The 16,300-nt window shown below is 50.5% G+C and overlaps 1 protein-coding gene across 1 annotated transcript in view; it reads left to right on the top strand.

The window, feature by feature from the left end:
- The window catches only part of SCMH1 (sex comb on midleg homolog 1 (Drosophila)), a 53,839-nt gene that overhangs the window by 12,267 nt on the left and 25,272 nt on the right, over positions 1 to 16,300 (top strand). Inside the window, exons 5-6 of the mRNA XM_009892999.1 lie at positions 534 to 622; positions 1,603 to 1,846. Of these exons, the coding sequence (XP_009891301.1) occupies positions 534 to 622; positions 1,603 to 1,846 (333 nt within the window). The remainder of the gene's footprint in view (positions 1 to 533; positions 623 to 1,602; positions 1,847 to 16,300) is intronic.

Here is a 16,300-nt window from a genome sequence, read left to right as displayed (position 1 = left end):
TCTACTGTTTTTCATAGAAGATGTCGAGCCAAAACCTGCCATCCTTTCCTGTAATGGTTAAATCTGTTTCCCAGCTAAGTCACAGCCTCTTTATTTCTTCAGGTTAGCTTGCCTGCAGCTCACTCTAAAAGGTGGAGAAGGCCACCCAGAAGCTGATATTCCCTGTTGAGGAAGAAATTTCAGTCTGAACGTGCACTTGCTGATTCATGTCTCTCTTGTAGTAGGATAACTGAAGCTGCCAGCACTAGCGCTGCACAAAGTGTTCTGCCTGTATGGTCAATGTACAGACTTTTGTTATGATAAGCGAATATTGCAGTCAGGCATCCATTTCCAGATGTTTCTTTTCAACAACATAATGTTTTGCGTTCAGAGTATCTGGAAAAGTTCAAACCCGACTCTCCAGCGTGAGGAGGAGGGTGGCATGGGTTCACAATGTGTGCCCGCTGCAAAGTTCCCATCAGAGCAGGCATGTGCTGCCGGATCCAGCGTCCTCCACAGCCTTAAAGTCTTCATCTCTGCTTCCTTCTCTGCAGGCTTTCGGCTGAATGCCTCCTCTTGGCCCATGTTCCTTCTGAAGACTCTGAATGGAGCAGAGATGGCTCCTGTCCGGATTTTTCACAAGGTATTTTACTGTACTGTTTCTGAAGACATCCTTCTGGCATGTCCTCTTTACTGCAGAGCACAAAAATCACAGCTGGTGTCTGATGTGAGATCTGCTGATCCCAGAGGAGATGAACATTGCCCAGCTTTGCCACGGTGCTGCTTCTCTAGGACAGATCTGCTGCTGTGTCATAGCAGTGTCGGGATGCAGACAGAGGTCTACTAAGAAAGTGGTTTGGGCTTCAGTGCTTGTGCTCAAGAGGTGCGCTTGTTTTTCACTGGAGCTGCAGGTGCTGCTCAGAGCCCGGAATGCAATATGTGAAAGTCAGCACCTCTCTGAAGCTTTTTAACGTACCAGAACTTGCAAGGAGTGCAAATATTGCTGTGAGGCAACCCTGCAAGTATGATTTCATAGTTTTTATTCTCACACCCTTAGGGAAGTCAGAGAGAGACAGGAGCCAGTCTAGAGGTGTGTGCTGTGGTACAGGATGGCTGGTGTGGCTTTAGTGTATCTCAAGTGTAAAAGACCAGGAAGAGCAAGCCCCAGATAAGACTGGGTGGCAGATCTCTCACATGTCTAGCAAAGCTGAAGGTGGGGGAAGAATGATGGAGAGAGACTGTCATATCTCAGGTTTTCCTGCTCTGAGATAACAAGGTGAGAGTACCCTACAGAGGCTGGTTTTTTTGGAGCTTTATTTTCTGCTTGTGTTGCATGACAGACTTGTCACAGGGTGCAGTGTTAACATAGCGCTGTCTGGGTTTGGTCCGGCAGCTGGGTGATGGCAGAGCAGTCAGTAGCGGACTTTGTTGCCTCTTGACTTAAAGGGCACGTGGCTGCGTAACCAGGCCAGCATGTGCACACCTAATTGGGGTTCAAATCCAGCCCACTAGCTCCCTTCTTCATCTGCTTGTGGAGGTGAGTTTGCTGTTGGAGGGGACAGCCTTAGTCTGGGGAGGCACTGGCATATCCTCTTTGAGCACATTTTCGACTTCTCCTTGTAGGAACCACCATCTCCATCCCAAAACTTCTTCAAGACAGGTATGAAGCTGGAGGCAGTGGACAGGAAGAACCCTCACTTCATCTGCCCGGCCACAATTGGGGAGGTGAGAGGTTCTGAGGTCCTCATAACATTTGATGGCTGGAGAGGTGCCTTCGATTACTGGTGCCGATATGATTCCCGGGACATCTTTCCCGTAGGCTGGTGCTCGCTGACTGGAGATAATCTGCAGCCCCCTGGAACGAAAGGTAAGGCCCATGTTGTTGCTTAGCTGTCTTCGTCATCCACTTAGCTCTCAAAGAGCAGCAAAGCAGGCAGAGGCTAGCAGCAGGGGCGTCTGGGTGCCCTGTCTGGCTTTCTTACTGCTGCTTCATGCGTGGTAAAGGTACAGATGATCGTACCTGTTAGCAGTGTAACAGCCTGGCGTCAAGGTGCTGAGAAACAGTCATCCCTAAATATGGGCAGAATGATGGCTCTCTGGAGGGATGGTGGTGCTGTACAACATTGCCGAGGTCTGCTCCTCTTCAGGAATTTCCTTAGAGTCTTTCCTGCATCTCTGGAACACACATCCTAGGGACTTTTTCACAGGGGGCTGGGCTATTTGTGGATATAATAAGGGAATGACGAGAACTGTTAAGTTGCGGGAATGTGCCTGTTTGCACTTCTGACAGTTATCTTGCTCTGCCTTATGCTGTGATCTCTGCTGTGAACGTGGAAAAAGCAGGTCTGAACCAGGTCGTACCTGCCTTGTTCCTTGAGCTGTGATGGTTGGTTAGGAATGGTATTGGGGAACTGGCTGCCTTGCATAGGTCCGAACATTGGCTCTTGAGGTTTTCAGATGTGTCTCTAGCTTGCATTGCAGTCGTGTTTAGGACCAGGGGGGCTGTCATTGTCCTCATGCACGTCCCTCTGGCACTTGCTGGCTGGCAAGTGCAGCACACGTCTGTCAATGAGATGAGAAGCAGGAGAGTAACCTCTCTACTGGAGCTGAAGCATTTCTACTGGAGCATTTCTCTGATGAGACTGTTCCTGTTGAAAATCCCGGGTCAGCTTGTGCTAAGCCATCAGGCTGGTGCTTTCCTGCTGTCCCTTGGTGTGAGCCATTGCTGTCCCCCGTGCTGCAAGGCTGGTGTTGTGGGGGGATTCCCTGAGGTCATCTCACATGGCCTGTCTGCAAGCCAAGCTGCGGGCTCCCCTTGGGTGGGGATGATTTCTGTTATGGCTGGGAACTGAAAGGCACTCTCGCTGTTTATCTTGGATTTCTGCATTTGGCCTTGATGTTCCCAGCCTCTCCCTCGCTTCCTGCTGTTGGTTTGCGTCCTGCCCGCTGCCGCCCTGCAGGCTCCGCAGAGCTGCTGGGACCTCCGGGTTGGGGGCTGACCTCTCCAGCAGTGCCCTGGAGTCAGAGGCTCTTGCCCAGCATTCGCCAAGGTCCTTCTCAGGTGCTGTATAAGTGGCTAAATACCTGTTTGTGTGGGGTGGGAGCTTTCCTGGCAGTAAACTAGGGGTGGAAGGTTTCAGGAGCAAGGTGGAAACCGCCTTCCCAGGAGAAATGGGAACCTCCATCTCACCCATGGCACCTGGTGCAGGCAGCCCTGTTCCTCTCCAGCCTCCCTGTGTCAGGGGATGAAGCTGTGAGTGAGCAGAGCATCCAGAAATAACACCCCATCCTGGGGACACCACTGTGCTAGTTTGGAGCCATCTTGAGAGGTGTTTGCTTCTTCCCCTTGGCAGGCAGCAGTGACAGGCTCTCCCTCTCACAGTGGCTCCATCTGCAACGACTCTACAGTTCCTGCTCATGTACAAAAATAGTGAACCCTGAAAGTCACATCTCCCCACTCCCGGGCAGAGGCAGCCCTTGCTCTCAGGCAGATATCTGCTCTCTTTGCTGTGTTTTTCAAGTACTGGAGCAAGAGCAGGGGTTGGCGGAGGTTGTGTGAGCCATGCAAAAATGCCATGGAGTCAGGATCAGCCTTGTCTTTGTGGTATTTTACTTTCCTCTCTGTGTCTGTCCCCTCCCTTTCCTGCCGCAGACTTTCCCATTTCCACTTTTTGGGATTAAACCAAAAGAAGGGAGCGCTGGGAACTTTCCTTGTCTGTAATTAAATTCCTCCCTCGTTCCTTTACTCCTCAGCCCTGCTTTGGAGAAGGGTTGAGCACAGTCCTCCCAAGACCTGAGAGTGCTGCTCTTGGCAGGGTTGGAGGCTGCTTCACCACAGAGGGATCCCCCTTTCCTTCAGCTCCAATAAAGCTTCCCTGTGTGCCAGCCTGGAGTTGGGGAGCTTCCTTTTGCTGGTGGGAATTCCTCTTAAATCAGGGAGACCCGGGGAGGCGTGCAGGAGGTTAGTGCTAACTGTGGTTATACCGGGCTCTGCTTACATTCTGGACTGACCATCTTGCCCTGAGCTGGTGGGTGCCGGCGGGGTGAGATGCTCGGGGGAGCTGAGAAGTCCTGCGAAGAGTTAACTCCATCAAGACCAATGGCTTCCTGGGGCTGAGCGAAAAGAGGCCTGGAGAAATGAGCTCATGTTCAAGGGAAGCATAACTTCAAAGAGGCCAGGCATGTTTATTTAATGCTGGTAACTTAATTCAGCTCTAATCTGTCCCTTCTGCTGGTTGCCAGCAGAGGTGGAGGAGTGCGGGTCTTCTCCCAGGCACATCCCCTCTCCAGCTCCGGGGCCTCCCACTCCCACCAGTGTTTGCTTAGCTGGGGCGGCTGGGCAGGGTGCTGGTGGAGCTGGGGCCTGGCCAGGCACGCCGAGGGGAGCTTTCAAGAGGGCACGTGTGTGTGAAGGGAGGAAGGGGAGGTCAAGCGGTGAGGAGGAACAGCTCTCTGCACGCCAGGTTGGTAATTACATCGCTGTCAGGATGTGCGCTCTGTGCGGTGGCCTGCTGGGAGAGCTCCACCACGGCCGGCAGCCAGATGGCTGCGGGCTCCCAGGCGTCTCCTGCAGCTCCTCTCTCAATACAGCACAGCTTGGAGCTGAGGGGTTCAAATAAACATGTGCCGCTGGGGAAACATAACTCTGGGGGTGCCTCTGCATGTGGTCGGTCCTCATCCTCTCTGCTCCGCGCCAGCCTGGGGTTGGACGTCGGTTCTGCTGGGCATACAGCGCAAGGCGCAGTGCGGCGGAGCTCATCCTGGGCATCCTCAGCTTCTCCACGCCAGAGTGGCAGCAATCGGGGAAGGCAGGTCCCTGTGACTGTCTCAAAGGGAGGAGGGGTTCTGTGGGGGCTCCTCTGGCTTCCCACCCATGCTGGCTGGGCACACTGGGGGTTGTCCCTTGGGTAGGAATCCCCACTCCACTCCTTGCACGTAGTGTACAGCATCTTATATGTCTTTTCGTGCCTCTTACGTACGTGTTCTTTTACCCTTAAATGTACCCCAGGCTTTTAGCAGTATAAGGTGAGATGAGGACTTCCTATTAAACTAAGTGCTGAATGGCAGCTCTGAGCTGTGCTCGAAGGGCAGACTGTCTTCATGGTAGGTTTTGCAGTTATCCTGCATTGGGGGTGCTCGTGACTTGTGGGTTTACTTCAGAGTTTTAGAAATTAGCTTTTCTTGACTGTTTCCGGAAGAGCTGTTCGCACGTTTGTTCTTACTGAGCCGAGCAGTCATCCTAGTGAAATATCGATTGAGAAATATTAATTTATTACAGCGCATATACATAAACCAGCTGAATTAAGGTTGCATGGGGCATCAAACCCAAACTTACTACATAGATTTTGGACTTGCCTGTTGCATGGTGGAGTCAGAGTTTCAGAAATGGCAAAACAGAGGAGAATGGTGTTGCCACATTTTTAGGTATTGCAGCACACAAAAGCGAGGCCAAAATATGCTGTGTGTGCCTTACTAATGATGTGGATTTTTTCAGCAGAAGACCCTGAAGGTGTGTTGGGTAGGGAAGGAATCATCCCCATCTGCCAGGCCAGCGTGCTTTTCCGTTTGAGTCATGTTGTGACTCAACTGACGCTGTAGTAGATGCAGGGCAGGAGGTAGCTAATATTTCTCAAGCGGAGAGCTTCAAGATTTAGATTAAGTTGTCACCCAACATAAGGAGTGTATGAGTCTGTGCAGCGTAGCAATGTTGGGTAGAGATATAAATTGGGAGGAAAGCAGAGACTGAAGGAGTAAAATCCGTAGGTCAGCTGTTGTGGGTTGTCCCGGCGGGCAGCTGAGCCCCCACCAGCCGCTCGCTCTCCCCCCAGCAGGTTGAGGAGGAGAATCGGAAGGGTAAAGGTGTGAAAACTGGTGGCTTGAGATCCAGACAGTTTAACTGGTAAAGCAAAAGCTGCAGGCGCGAGGCAAAGCCAGGCACTCGTTCGCTGCCCCCATCGCAGGTGGGCGTTCAGCTGTCCCCGGGAAAGCAGGGCTCCATCGCGCCAAACGGTGACTTGGGAAGACCGACGCCGTGACATCCATCCTTCCCCCATCCTCCTCCTTTGCCCCATCTTCTCTTGCTGAGCACAGCGTTACGCGGTCTGGAATATCCCTTTGGGAGCTGGGGTCGGCTGTCCCAGCTGTGCCCCCTCCCAGCGTCTTGTGCACCCCCAGCCCATCGCTGGCGGGCGGCGTGAGGAGCAGAGACGACCTTGGCACTGTGCAAGCCCGGCTCAGCAACAGCTAAAACGTGGGCGTGTTATCAGCACTGGTTTGGTCACCAATCCAAAACACAGCACCATACGAGCTATTATTAAAGAAAGTTAACTCTAGCCCAGCAAAAAGCAATACAGTGCTTTTGGAAAACTTTTTGTATGCATTTTACTTTTTCTAAACTTCCTCATCTTGGGGAGCCTGTGGGCAACGCAAGCCTTCGTGGCTCATAAACAGGACAGAAACAATCCTGCTCTCGGGTCACTGATGTAAGTGGAGCGTGGATTTGGAAAGCTGCTTTGGAGAGTCCCTCTCCATTATAAGCAGTACAGAAAATCAATATTTAGGATCAAAGAACGAGGGTTGTTACTTAGTTACTTTAAATCATGGCTGGGGAGACAGAGAGCAAGAGATGCACACACAACTGGAGGTGCTGCTGCTAAGGTTCAGGGCAAGACAGATTGAAGAGGGAAATAAGAGACTGTGATAAAAACACTGAGAAGAAAGAAGAAAGAGATAAGAGCCTGGTTAATGATTATAGTTTCCAGGGCACCAGCCCTCAGCAGGGAGGTGGAATGAGGGAAATCCCCCCCTCAGCCAGGGCATGGTCTTGCAGAGAAGTCTGCTCCTGTTACCCATGGGAAATTTGGGGGTTCACAACTGCTCACAGACTAGAGGAAAGTTCAGTTCTTTGTAGTCAGGGAAACACACCTTGGAAGAGGATCCACGAGAAGTTATTTTCCTTTCTGAAGTGGTTTGTGGGATGGAGAGCTGTGAGCCCCTGGGGAAAGTGAAACCAAACCGAGGTCTTCTCAGGTACCTCTGCGAGACGCCTTCCAGCTCTGAGCTCTTCCCCCGAGGAGGTGATGCACTGAAGAGTCTGTCTATGCCAGGTAAAGGGACACAGGCTGGGAAAAAGGGACTGAGCAGATGGGATCAGGGCTTGCTGCTTGTACGTGCTGATTGCACAGGCATCTAAGATTTTCTGCAAAATTTGGGTCTTTACACAAGGAAGCACGTAGAACTCTTATTTAAACATTAGATTTAAATTTCAAAGAAATGCATGCGTTTTTCTGGGGTTTATGCTACAGTATCAGAAACTTTAGCTGTGATTTGCCTGAGAAAATGTGAGATGTTTACAGGACCCCCCAGGAGCCCTGCTTACAGCTGAGCACTGGTGGCTCTGTGCATTGTCCCACCAGTACTGCTACTGGAAGATGCTGTGGCAGGGACAGTCTTCCCTCACCTTTTGAAAAGCAGCCCATTTTCCAGATCCTGAGAAATCGGGATTTAATCCATACCCACACAAGGGCCTTCCACACACACACATGCATACACACACCTCTTCCACGTAATAGTGTCCCTTAAGTCTGCTCAACCATGTTTAGTACATCATTGCTGGCGGGCAGGGAAATACTGTAACCTTAAAAACAAGGATGCAGGGACACACGCAGCCCACAGCGACCACAGTCACAAGTACAGCCCTGAAAGGCTGAAACTCTGTAACTCAGACTGTGGGTTGGGCTATGCCTCCCAGTGATGCTGGGTTCCTCTGGAGTTCCCTGGTGGGTTGGTTAACGCCCTTTCCACCCTTCTGGATGCTCTGTAAGAGAGAGAGAGGTGATGCTGTGCTGACTGTGAGAGAGGGGCAGCAGTGAAAGTGTTAAGGCTGGGCGGGCAGAGCTGGAAGCAGCTCCGGCGCTGGAATTTGGAGGAGTGGAGCTGCAGCCTTGGCACCAGCCCAGCTGGCCGAGAGGCCCAGCGCCCAGCCGGGTCGGGGAGAGCTAATGCGGAGCATGTCCTCCTCCCGGCCGCTGTGCCGAGGCTGATGGGGATGTGCAGCAAGGGCATGGGAGACCCCGGTGCTCTGGTGTTGACCACCTTCGCCTGGGTCTGCTGCGAGCTGTCAGGCCGCTGCTCACTCTTCCTGGGCTTGGCTGCCTCAAGAGCGTTTCCCTCCGCTCGCAAAGCAAGCAAAAGTTAATAGTTTTAGATAGTTACCATGGGGATATGTTGAAGTGGAGCTCACATCCACTCCTGGACTCGCCATCTGTTGCATGCGTTACACAGCCCGCCCGTACTGCCGAGGAGACCAGAGCGTGCCAGCGGCGCCTGGCCCGCCCTTGCGTGGGCACTGCGCCGGGAGTGATAGCTCCAGGAGGTAACAGAGAGGCACTAAATGCTGACCCTGGATAGAAAGTCCATGAAGTTCTTCATCTTTCGCCACTGGTGCTGCCATGTGCTTTATTGGTTAACTGCGTGGTGTCTTCAGATGAAGATGATGATCAGATGCTAGATTTTCTGCCAATGGGTGAAGGTAATGTGTGTTTTATGACTTTATTTTTGATGTTGCTTGGTTTCTCTTCCTCCTTTGGGGCGAGAACACAGCGGTGAGTGGAGGAGCCTCATGAGGAGTAGCTGGCAGGGTGACACTCAGGTGAGCTCCTGTGCTTTACTGCTTGGAGGAGATGGGGAAAATATTAATTAGTGTAAGTTTAGGACCGAGCTGGGAGTTGGAGCTCGTACATCAAGCTGGGTGGTGTTTCTTTGTGTCGGGGTGGCTGGATTTGGGACCACACAGGTAGAGCTTATGTACCAATGGCAGGAGAAGGTTACACAAAGAAGTTCAACATTTTCTCTTTTATCCACGAGTCTAATGCACGTGCAGCCATGGTGCCTTGGTGTTGCTGCCTTTGGGACCGCTATCGGAAGATCCCAAGAAAAAACTCTTGAGCTGTTTGGAGCACAGAGCCAAGGCACTTAGCAGTAATCCTGGCTCAGCTCGGATGTGTGTCCTGGAATACGCCTTGGCTTTGGAGGTCCGGGGGCTTGGACAAGAGCAGCTCAGTGCTGCAGGAGGGTGTGCTGCTCCCCCGACACTCTTTGGATGCTGACGGTGCCTGAGCGTGTCAGAGACCTGATGTTACTGTGCTGTGTCTTGGGACTGGCAAGAGCCTCTGAGAAGAGGAGCTGACCTGGGAAAGGCAGAGTTTCCACCATCCCCCAGCGTGTCCTTAATCTCAGTGTCTAGACCCTCCTCCCAACTTGACTTTTCCTCATCTGTTGTATTCTAAAATATTTCATAATCCAGAGAGGCTGGGTTGTATTTAGGACATTTCCTTCCTTTTTCCATCCTGCTTCTTGGCCCAAAACAGGGTTTTGACATCCCGGGGCATTACTGAGTCTTGGCAGGACATTTCTACAGGAGCATCGCTGTTGAAACGTTCCTCTCTCTGATCGAATGGCCCTGGGGTCACCGCTCCATTTCTGCATGATCTCTGCCCACTACCGGCAGTTCTGCTGACGGGAGGGACGTGGTGCAGGGCTGTGCTTGTGTAGGCTGAAGGTCCGAGTGCTTTCAGGATGAAACTGGACAGACTGAAGGAAGAGCAACGGTCCAGGGCTTTGATTTCTGGGCGTCTGAAAGTGGCACCAGGCACCTGGGGTGCGCTGAGCTGCTGGTTATGAGCAGGGCCGGTGTCTCTGCCTAACCTTTCCTCTGCTGCCAGCTTTGGAAGCAGAGTTTAAAGAAGGTAAAAGTATACCCAGTGTAACAGTTTGTATATCTTTAGGAGAGCCCCAGGGAGGGCACAGTTCCCTATGTAGATGAAGTGTTTTAAACAGTATGAAGAAGCTTCGCATCGAGGATTTAGGGCTCCACGCGTAGTTTCTGCCTGTCAGCAGCACACACATGCTAGCCGCTGGTGACAGCAGCGTGGTCCCTTGTAGGGATGCTGCTTCTGATGCGGGCAAGTGCCGGAGGAACCAGAATCATTGACCAGACTTCTCACAAAGGTCTCTAAATGCTGCACGTGGTCAATGGGATGGTTCTGACTGGAGCAGTGAATGCACATATGGGAGAAATTGGCCCGTTTTCGTGGTATTTTTCACATTCATGTCTCTATGGGACATTACATCATCCTCTCGTGGCCTGCTGGGTAGGTTCTTCATTTTCTTCGTTGTTTCCTCCCTGTTTTTTGGAGAGGCAAAGTAAATGCTGTTGAGCCCAGCTCTGACCCTGGTTTTGGTGAACAGGTACGTGTTGCTACAGCATACATTTTATTGTATCTAGAAACTTCATACTGAAGATACGGCCCCACTTGTTATAAAGATTGGACCTTTTGCAGCTCGTCACAGTTCTCCTCTTGATCTTCGGTATTTTTATAACTTCTGAACAGCTTTAAAAAAGAACAAAAGGTGGAATAAACCGCACCCACCTAGCAGTCTCCTTGTTCTTTGTGCACTGATATGTTAAAGGTGTTCTGATAATATTTAACCAGGAAGCCAAAGCTAAAAAAAAAGAGCTTCAGAGGAGTTTGGAACAAGCAGAAACCCCAGGAACAATCCTGAATAGGCTGAACATGGCAAGAGCACAGAAACATTTTGATACTCAACATGGGGTTTTGGAAACCCGTTGATAATTAACTCCCAGGGGCAGAAGATGTGATCAGTCAGTAAATTGACTGTGGTGGCCTCTCACGCCGTGTATTTTAACTGAATGTGTGTCTTTCAGCTAGCTGGACATAAATAGCAATATAGCCATGCCCTTGCAGACCTCCCACGGGCTGTGAATCTGTGAAGAAACGAGTGACCTCCGTCCTGCTCCAGGTATAGTTCAGGTTGGCTGGGATGTGCCTGTACGAGCTGGAGTCCTACCCAGTCTGCAGGCTGGTTGCTTCCTAAGACCATGGCTCTGGGATTTTCTTGAGGACTGCTACGTGGACCAGACACATGTCAGTCATCCCGGGTGCTTTCAGCAGCCCTCTGCAGGTGCATGCTCTGCTGACGACCTCTCCTGAAGCACTAGGCCTGGACGAGCTGCAGTACGAGGGTTTTCCTGAGGTGTGAAAATTAGTTCATTTATGTTGTTGGAGTCTGTGTCAGGACCAAAGGTGCCAGTTCTGCTCGTGTACTGTGCAGGGAACAGCTGGACTCTTGCAGTTGCTGCTGGAGAACTCACCACGTGTCCACAGGCACTGTCATGCAGGAGATGATCTCAGCCTGGCTTTGGGGTAATCAAATAAAGCTTGAGTATTGAAGTTCAGCTTTTTACTTGCTTTTGTTCTGCCTTTGCCAAGAAATACTGGCGCTGCCACTTCTCTTGGCGCTCCCTGATTGCCTCTGTATGTCTTCTCTCACCCGCTGGTGCGTCCCCTCAGTCAGGAGCTTGGGTTTCAACTCTGCTGATGCGTCTCTCGCACTGGAGCTGCACAGCTCAGTTCTCATCTCTCTTTTTGGAGTTCAGAGTTTAATTTAATGTTTTAATTCCATAGCTGCTTCACAGGTGATTAAAACAACACACAGTTACAACAGCTTTATTTTTGCAGTGGGCGGGAGAAGATGAGACTAACAGGGGGGATCGCAGCAAGCAAGAACCCTGGTTGTGTTGCAGCCAGTTTATTTGGAATAAGAAGTAGTGGGATGGGGACAGGAGGAAAACTGCTAATTTGGGATGTGACGAGGATGATTGTACAAATTGGGCATTTGCTTATCCTCTGCATTTGAACCATATGCCCTGGTAGGCTCATTGCATCTCCTTGTTGTCTGACCTGGTAGCTGGGCGAGGGGAAGGAACTGCTCAGACAGGCTGGGGGAGCTGGTAGCCCCTGGGCTCTCGGCTGTGTGTGCGAAGGAGCATCTGACTGGCCTTGCAGAACTGGAGGCAGAGTTGAGTTGTCCGAGCACTGGAGGAATAAAAAACAACAAAGGTTGTACAGGTTGGTACAGCAAAGGATTATAAAGGTAATTAGGGCACTGGAGCATCTTTCTTATGAGGAAAGGCTGAGGGACTTGGGTCTTTTTAGTCTAGAGAAAAGATGACTGAGGGGGGATCTTATCAATACTTATAAATACTTAAAGGGAGGGTGCCAGGGGGATGGGGACAGTCTTATTTCGGTGGTGCCCAGCTGTGATTCTGTGATGCTGGCACCAAGAGTGCAAGCCAAGGCAACCAGCTTTGGAAAAATGGGCTGCAAAGATTGTCAGACGCTGGCTCATCTAAGGAGGTATTTCTCTAAGAGTGATGAGGATACTCCATATAAAATAAATAACAGTACTTTTGCAGTGTGGGCTGCAATTCTGTTGAGGGCTTCCTGTGCAATCTGCATCTGCACACTAAATCCCTCGAACCAGCCCCACTGTCCAAAACTGCCAGGTTTCTCTGCAGTGTAAATGGCTGTGCCAGGTCCATTCCCAGCATGGTCTTTCTGCTCCTTTGCTTTGCCTTCTGGGAGCTGGAAGAGGGGATGGCAGGGAAAAGAGGGGCTGAACGAAGTACTGGAGAGAGTCCAGTGGAGGCTATGAAGATGCTCAGGGGACTGGAGCATCTCTCTGGTGAGGAAAGGCTGAGAGCCCTGGGGCTGTTCAGCCTGGAGAAGAGGAGGCTGAGAGGGGATCTCATCAATGCTCATCAATATCTAAAGGGTGGGTGGCAAGGGGATGGGGCCAGACTCTTCCCAGTGGTGCCCAGCGACAGGACAAGGGGCAACGGGCACAAACTGGAACACGGGAAATTCCATCTCAGCATGAGGAAAAGCTTATTTACTGTGAGTGGCAGAGCCCTGGCACAGGCTGCCCAGAGAGGCTGTGGGGGCTCCCTCTCTGGAGATATTCCAAACCCACCTGGATGGGATCCTGTGCAACTGCTGTAGGTGACCCTGCTTTGGCAGGGGGGTTGGGCTAGATGATCTCTGAAGGTCCCTTCCAACCCCTGCCAGTCTGGGATTCCGTGAAGAAGTAGGAATGTGCTGCTCCTCCAAGCTCCAGCCACGTAATTGGCAGCGTGAGGTGTTTATGGCTGGTTGTGCAGATGTTCCACAGCAAATGTGCTGAGAGTTGAGGAGCTTGCGAGCTCCTATCTGGGGAGACGCTTGCTTGGCAGCTCCAGTGGTGGCAGGCATGATACTGTTTTACCTTATCCAAGTGCCACGCTTTGCAGTATTTTATAAAAAATACACATAACGCAGTTTACCCATTCATTTTATAATGCTACCCAGTGGATACAAAGCAGTTAATTTCTTTGCTGTGTGGGGGAGAAATTAAGACCTGGGTTTTGGGACTAAGCAAATCTGCTTGCTCAGCACTAAACTGAAAATGACTTTTGCTGAGGGCAACGATTTGGGCATCCTTGCTCTTCACAGCGCTGTCACTGTCTGTCTCTAATCATGAGCCAGTCACTTATCTCTGTTTATTTTGCCATCAGCGGAATGGAGCCTTTGCTGACCCCCGGGGCATTTTGATGAATAAGTCTATTGTGGTGCACATCCGTAACGCTTGTTGTGCCGGGTCTCAAAGCACTTTCCCCCTGCATTGAGGAATAGCTGCACACACGTGTTTCTTCTCTAAAAATGGTTAATAACTGCTAAGTGATAATAAGAGTTACCGTCTCTGAAATGATACTGGAATCCGGTTAAAAACACTAAAAGATATTTTACACTGTATGCTAAGCAGAAGAGTCGAAGAGGTGTGAAGGAACTCGTAAAAATGCTCAATTTGATCAAAGAATTTTCTTAATCAGAGCGTTGAAGGGCAGACTCGGGGTGGCTTTCGGCGTGCAGTGGGGCAAGGCAGAACTTAGCCCTGGCTGAAGATCTTCCTGAAAGGCTGAAACTCTGTGGAAACAAGACTCCAGGGATCAGCTGCAGGTTTGAGGGCTTTTTGCTTGATTTTCAACCAGTGTAATGAGGATTTCTATTCAGTTGCTTTCTACTGTGCCTGATCTCTCATTTTTCCAAAGTGGAATCTTTTTCCCTGGCTCCTTCTGGCCACTGCTGTGCTTTGAGCTGATGTTCTTGTGCAGTGAACGTTGTAGACCGATTTCTCCCTCCTGAAGGAGCACCAGGCAGCTTGGAGCCCATCATATTGCATCTGAAGGTAGGAGTGGTTTTCTCCACACTTGTTGCTTTATATTTATTGGTGTGACAGTCACCTTCTGTTTTCTTGCCCCAAAACTCAGTCTCCTAGCTTATCTCTGGAGCTGCTCACGGGCTGCCACCATCCTGTCTGCCCTGGGATGTGTGAATCATTAGAAAACATTCTCACCTGGCTTATCCCCTCACCAGGTCACTCGTGAATACATTGAGTGGGGCCGATTCCGCTGTGGATCCCTGTGCATTCCACGTAGACCTCTTTGCTCTGTAAGAAAGACTGTTTGCCCCCACCTCTTCTAACCGTTGATTTATCCCTATAGAAACCTTCCTTCTTATCCTGTGACTCTTCAGTTTTTATAAAGGCCTTGGGTGAGGATCTCGGAGGCTTTGTGGAAAGGCAGGCAGGCTGGGTCACATTCCTCCACATGGTCCAGACTCTTCCAGGTTTGCAGGGCCAGGTAGAGAAGCTGTATTGACGCTGCCCAAGCCGGTCCGATTCCTCTTGGGGGCCGTGTTATTGGATGAAGCCTCAGTTTTGTTTCAGAAAATGTTTTAGCCAGATGCACTTTGACCTTGGGTAAAATGAACTACTTGGGTTTAGCAAACGAGTGGGTGAATGGGCAGACAGTGATGCACAGGATGGCCGTGGTGATGCAGGGTACTCTTTGGGGCGAGTTCTGGGGTTTGATCTGTATAAGCAGATCCTACAGGTCCGGAGTAGGGGTCTTCTGGTCTTCAGCTCCAGTAGCACCCGCTGCAATCTTCTGCTGTTCTTTTCTGCATATCCGTGTGTGGTTATGATTAGAGGTGGGACGTTTGGGATGGTTTGCAATAGCGTTATGGGTCTGGCACTTCAGGCAAGTCGCTGAACCTCCGGCTGTCAGTGTGTTGCCCAACGTCTCTGAGATATGTTGTGAGGTGTGGTGAACGCCTGGGAAGGTTTCTAGGATCCCTGGCTGTGCTGCCTTTAGAAAGTGCCAAGTGTAATTACCAGTGTGGTTTAGGGTACACAGGAATGCTGCCTTGAGAACTGTAAACGTACAACTTGTGCTAAAAGCAGATAGCAGTTGGGGGTATCACTGGCACTCTTGAGACTTTTTTTTTTAGTTGGTTTATTTTTGTAAATAAAACAACCGTAAAAATGCCACAGGTTGTGCCAGTGGGATGTACAGTGGCATCTGCAGTGCTCTGCAGTGCATAGAGCACATCCAAGCGCATGCGAACAATTAAAATAAGAAAATTGCTGCTCCAGACCATGCAGATTTGTAAGTCTTTAAGAAATGAGACACTCATGATGTTCAGAGCCTTTCTCAGGTTCAACAAATGCATACAGCATTGCTTTAGTTTTAAGCTCTTCTTCCTGTGCCTATGGATGTCCTGCCCCAAAACAGACATTAAATGCAGCCTGGTTGTCAGGGCGAGCAGGACAGAGACAGTTTTAGGGACCGTGGTTTTGCATTCTTGTGCATTCTGCTGTGTAAGCACTGGCCAGTGAAGTTTGGGAGGGGATCGGTGAATGAAGCACCTCATGGCTTCCAGCGAGGGCAACTGCAAGTTTCAGGAGTCAAAAGCTGAAACTAGACAAGTCCTGCGTAAAAAGAATATGCGTCTTTGGGAGTTAAGGTAACTGATCATGAGAACACCTTGAACGTGCTGACTCATGCAGCGCTTGGATCCTCTCGCTGTATTATTGTATTAGATATATCCTCTGATCTCTCAGCAGACGTTTTAGGCTGGACAGCAGGAATCCCTGCAGGAGATACTGAATTATCAGAATAACTGCATTCTGACTTTTAAATTCCAGGATTTGGAGGATTCTTCTTAATCCCTGTCCTTGCAAGGAGCCGGTGTCTCCCACCCACGCTCAGACCTTCCCTCCTGTGTTATGTCTGCCTCACCTCCTGAGAGCTCAGCATGTCCCAAATATTGAGCCTTCCCAGAGCCCCTGTCTAGGTCCCAGTCCTGCGTGTGGTGGCCAGTGATGAGGGTCTCTGCTTTGGGAAGAATTGCAGAGATTTGAAGCTTTTACATCTTACTCTCGGGCAGGCACTGACCTCTGGTTCCTGTCCAGCTCCAGCCTTCGGGATGTCTCGGCTTGAGCTTGCAGCCAGGGAAGGATTCAGCCAGATCATGACAAGATTTCTGTTTTCTGGCAAATTTGCTTATCTTAAACCTGTCTTTCTTACCCACCTTGTTGGGTCATGCTTCTGACTGTGCAGTGCTGAAGAAGGGGCAAGGGG

The sequence above is a fragment of the Charadrius vociferus genome, unplaced genomic scaffold (genome assembly GCF_000708025.1).
Source record: "Charadrius vociferus isolate BGI_N301 unplaced genomic scaffold, ASM70802v2 scaffold459, whole genome shotgun sequence".
NCBI lineage: Eukaryota > Metazoa > Chordata > Aves > Charadriiformes > Charadriidae > Charadrius > Charadrius vociferus.
This window is presented reverse-complemented; position numbering and strand designations above follow the sequence as displayed.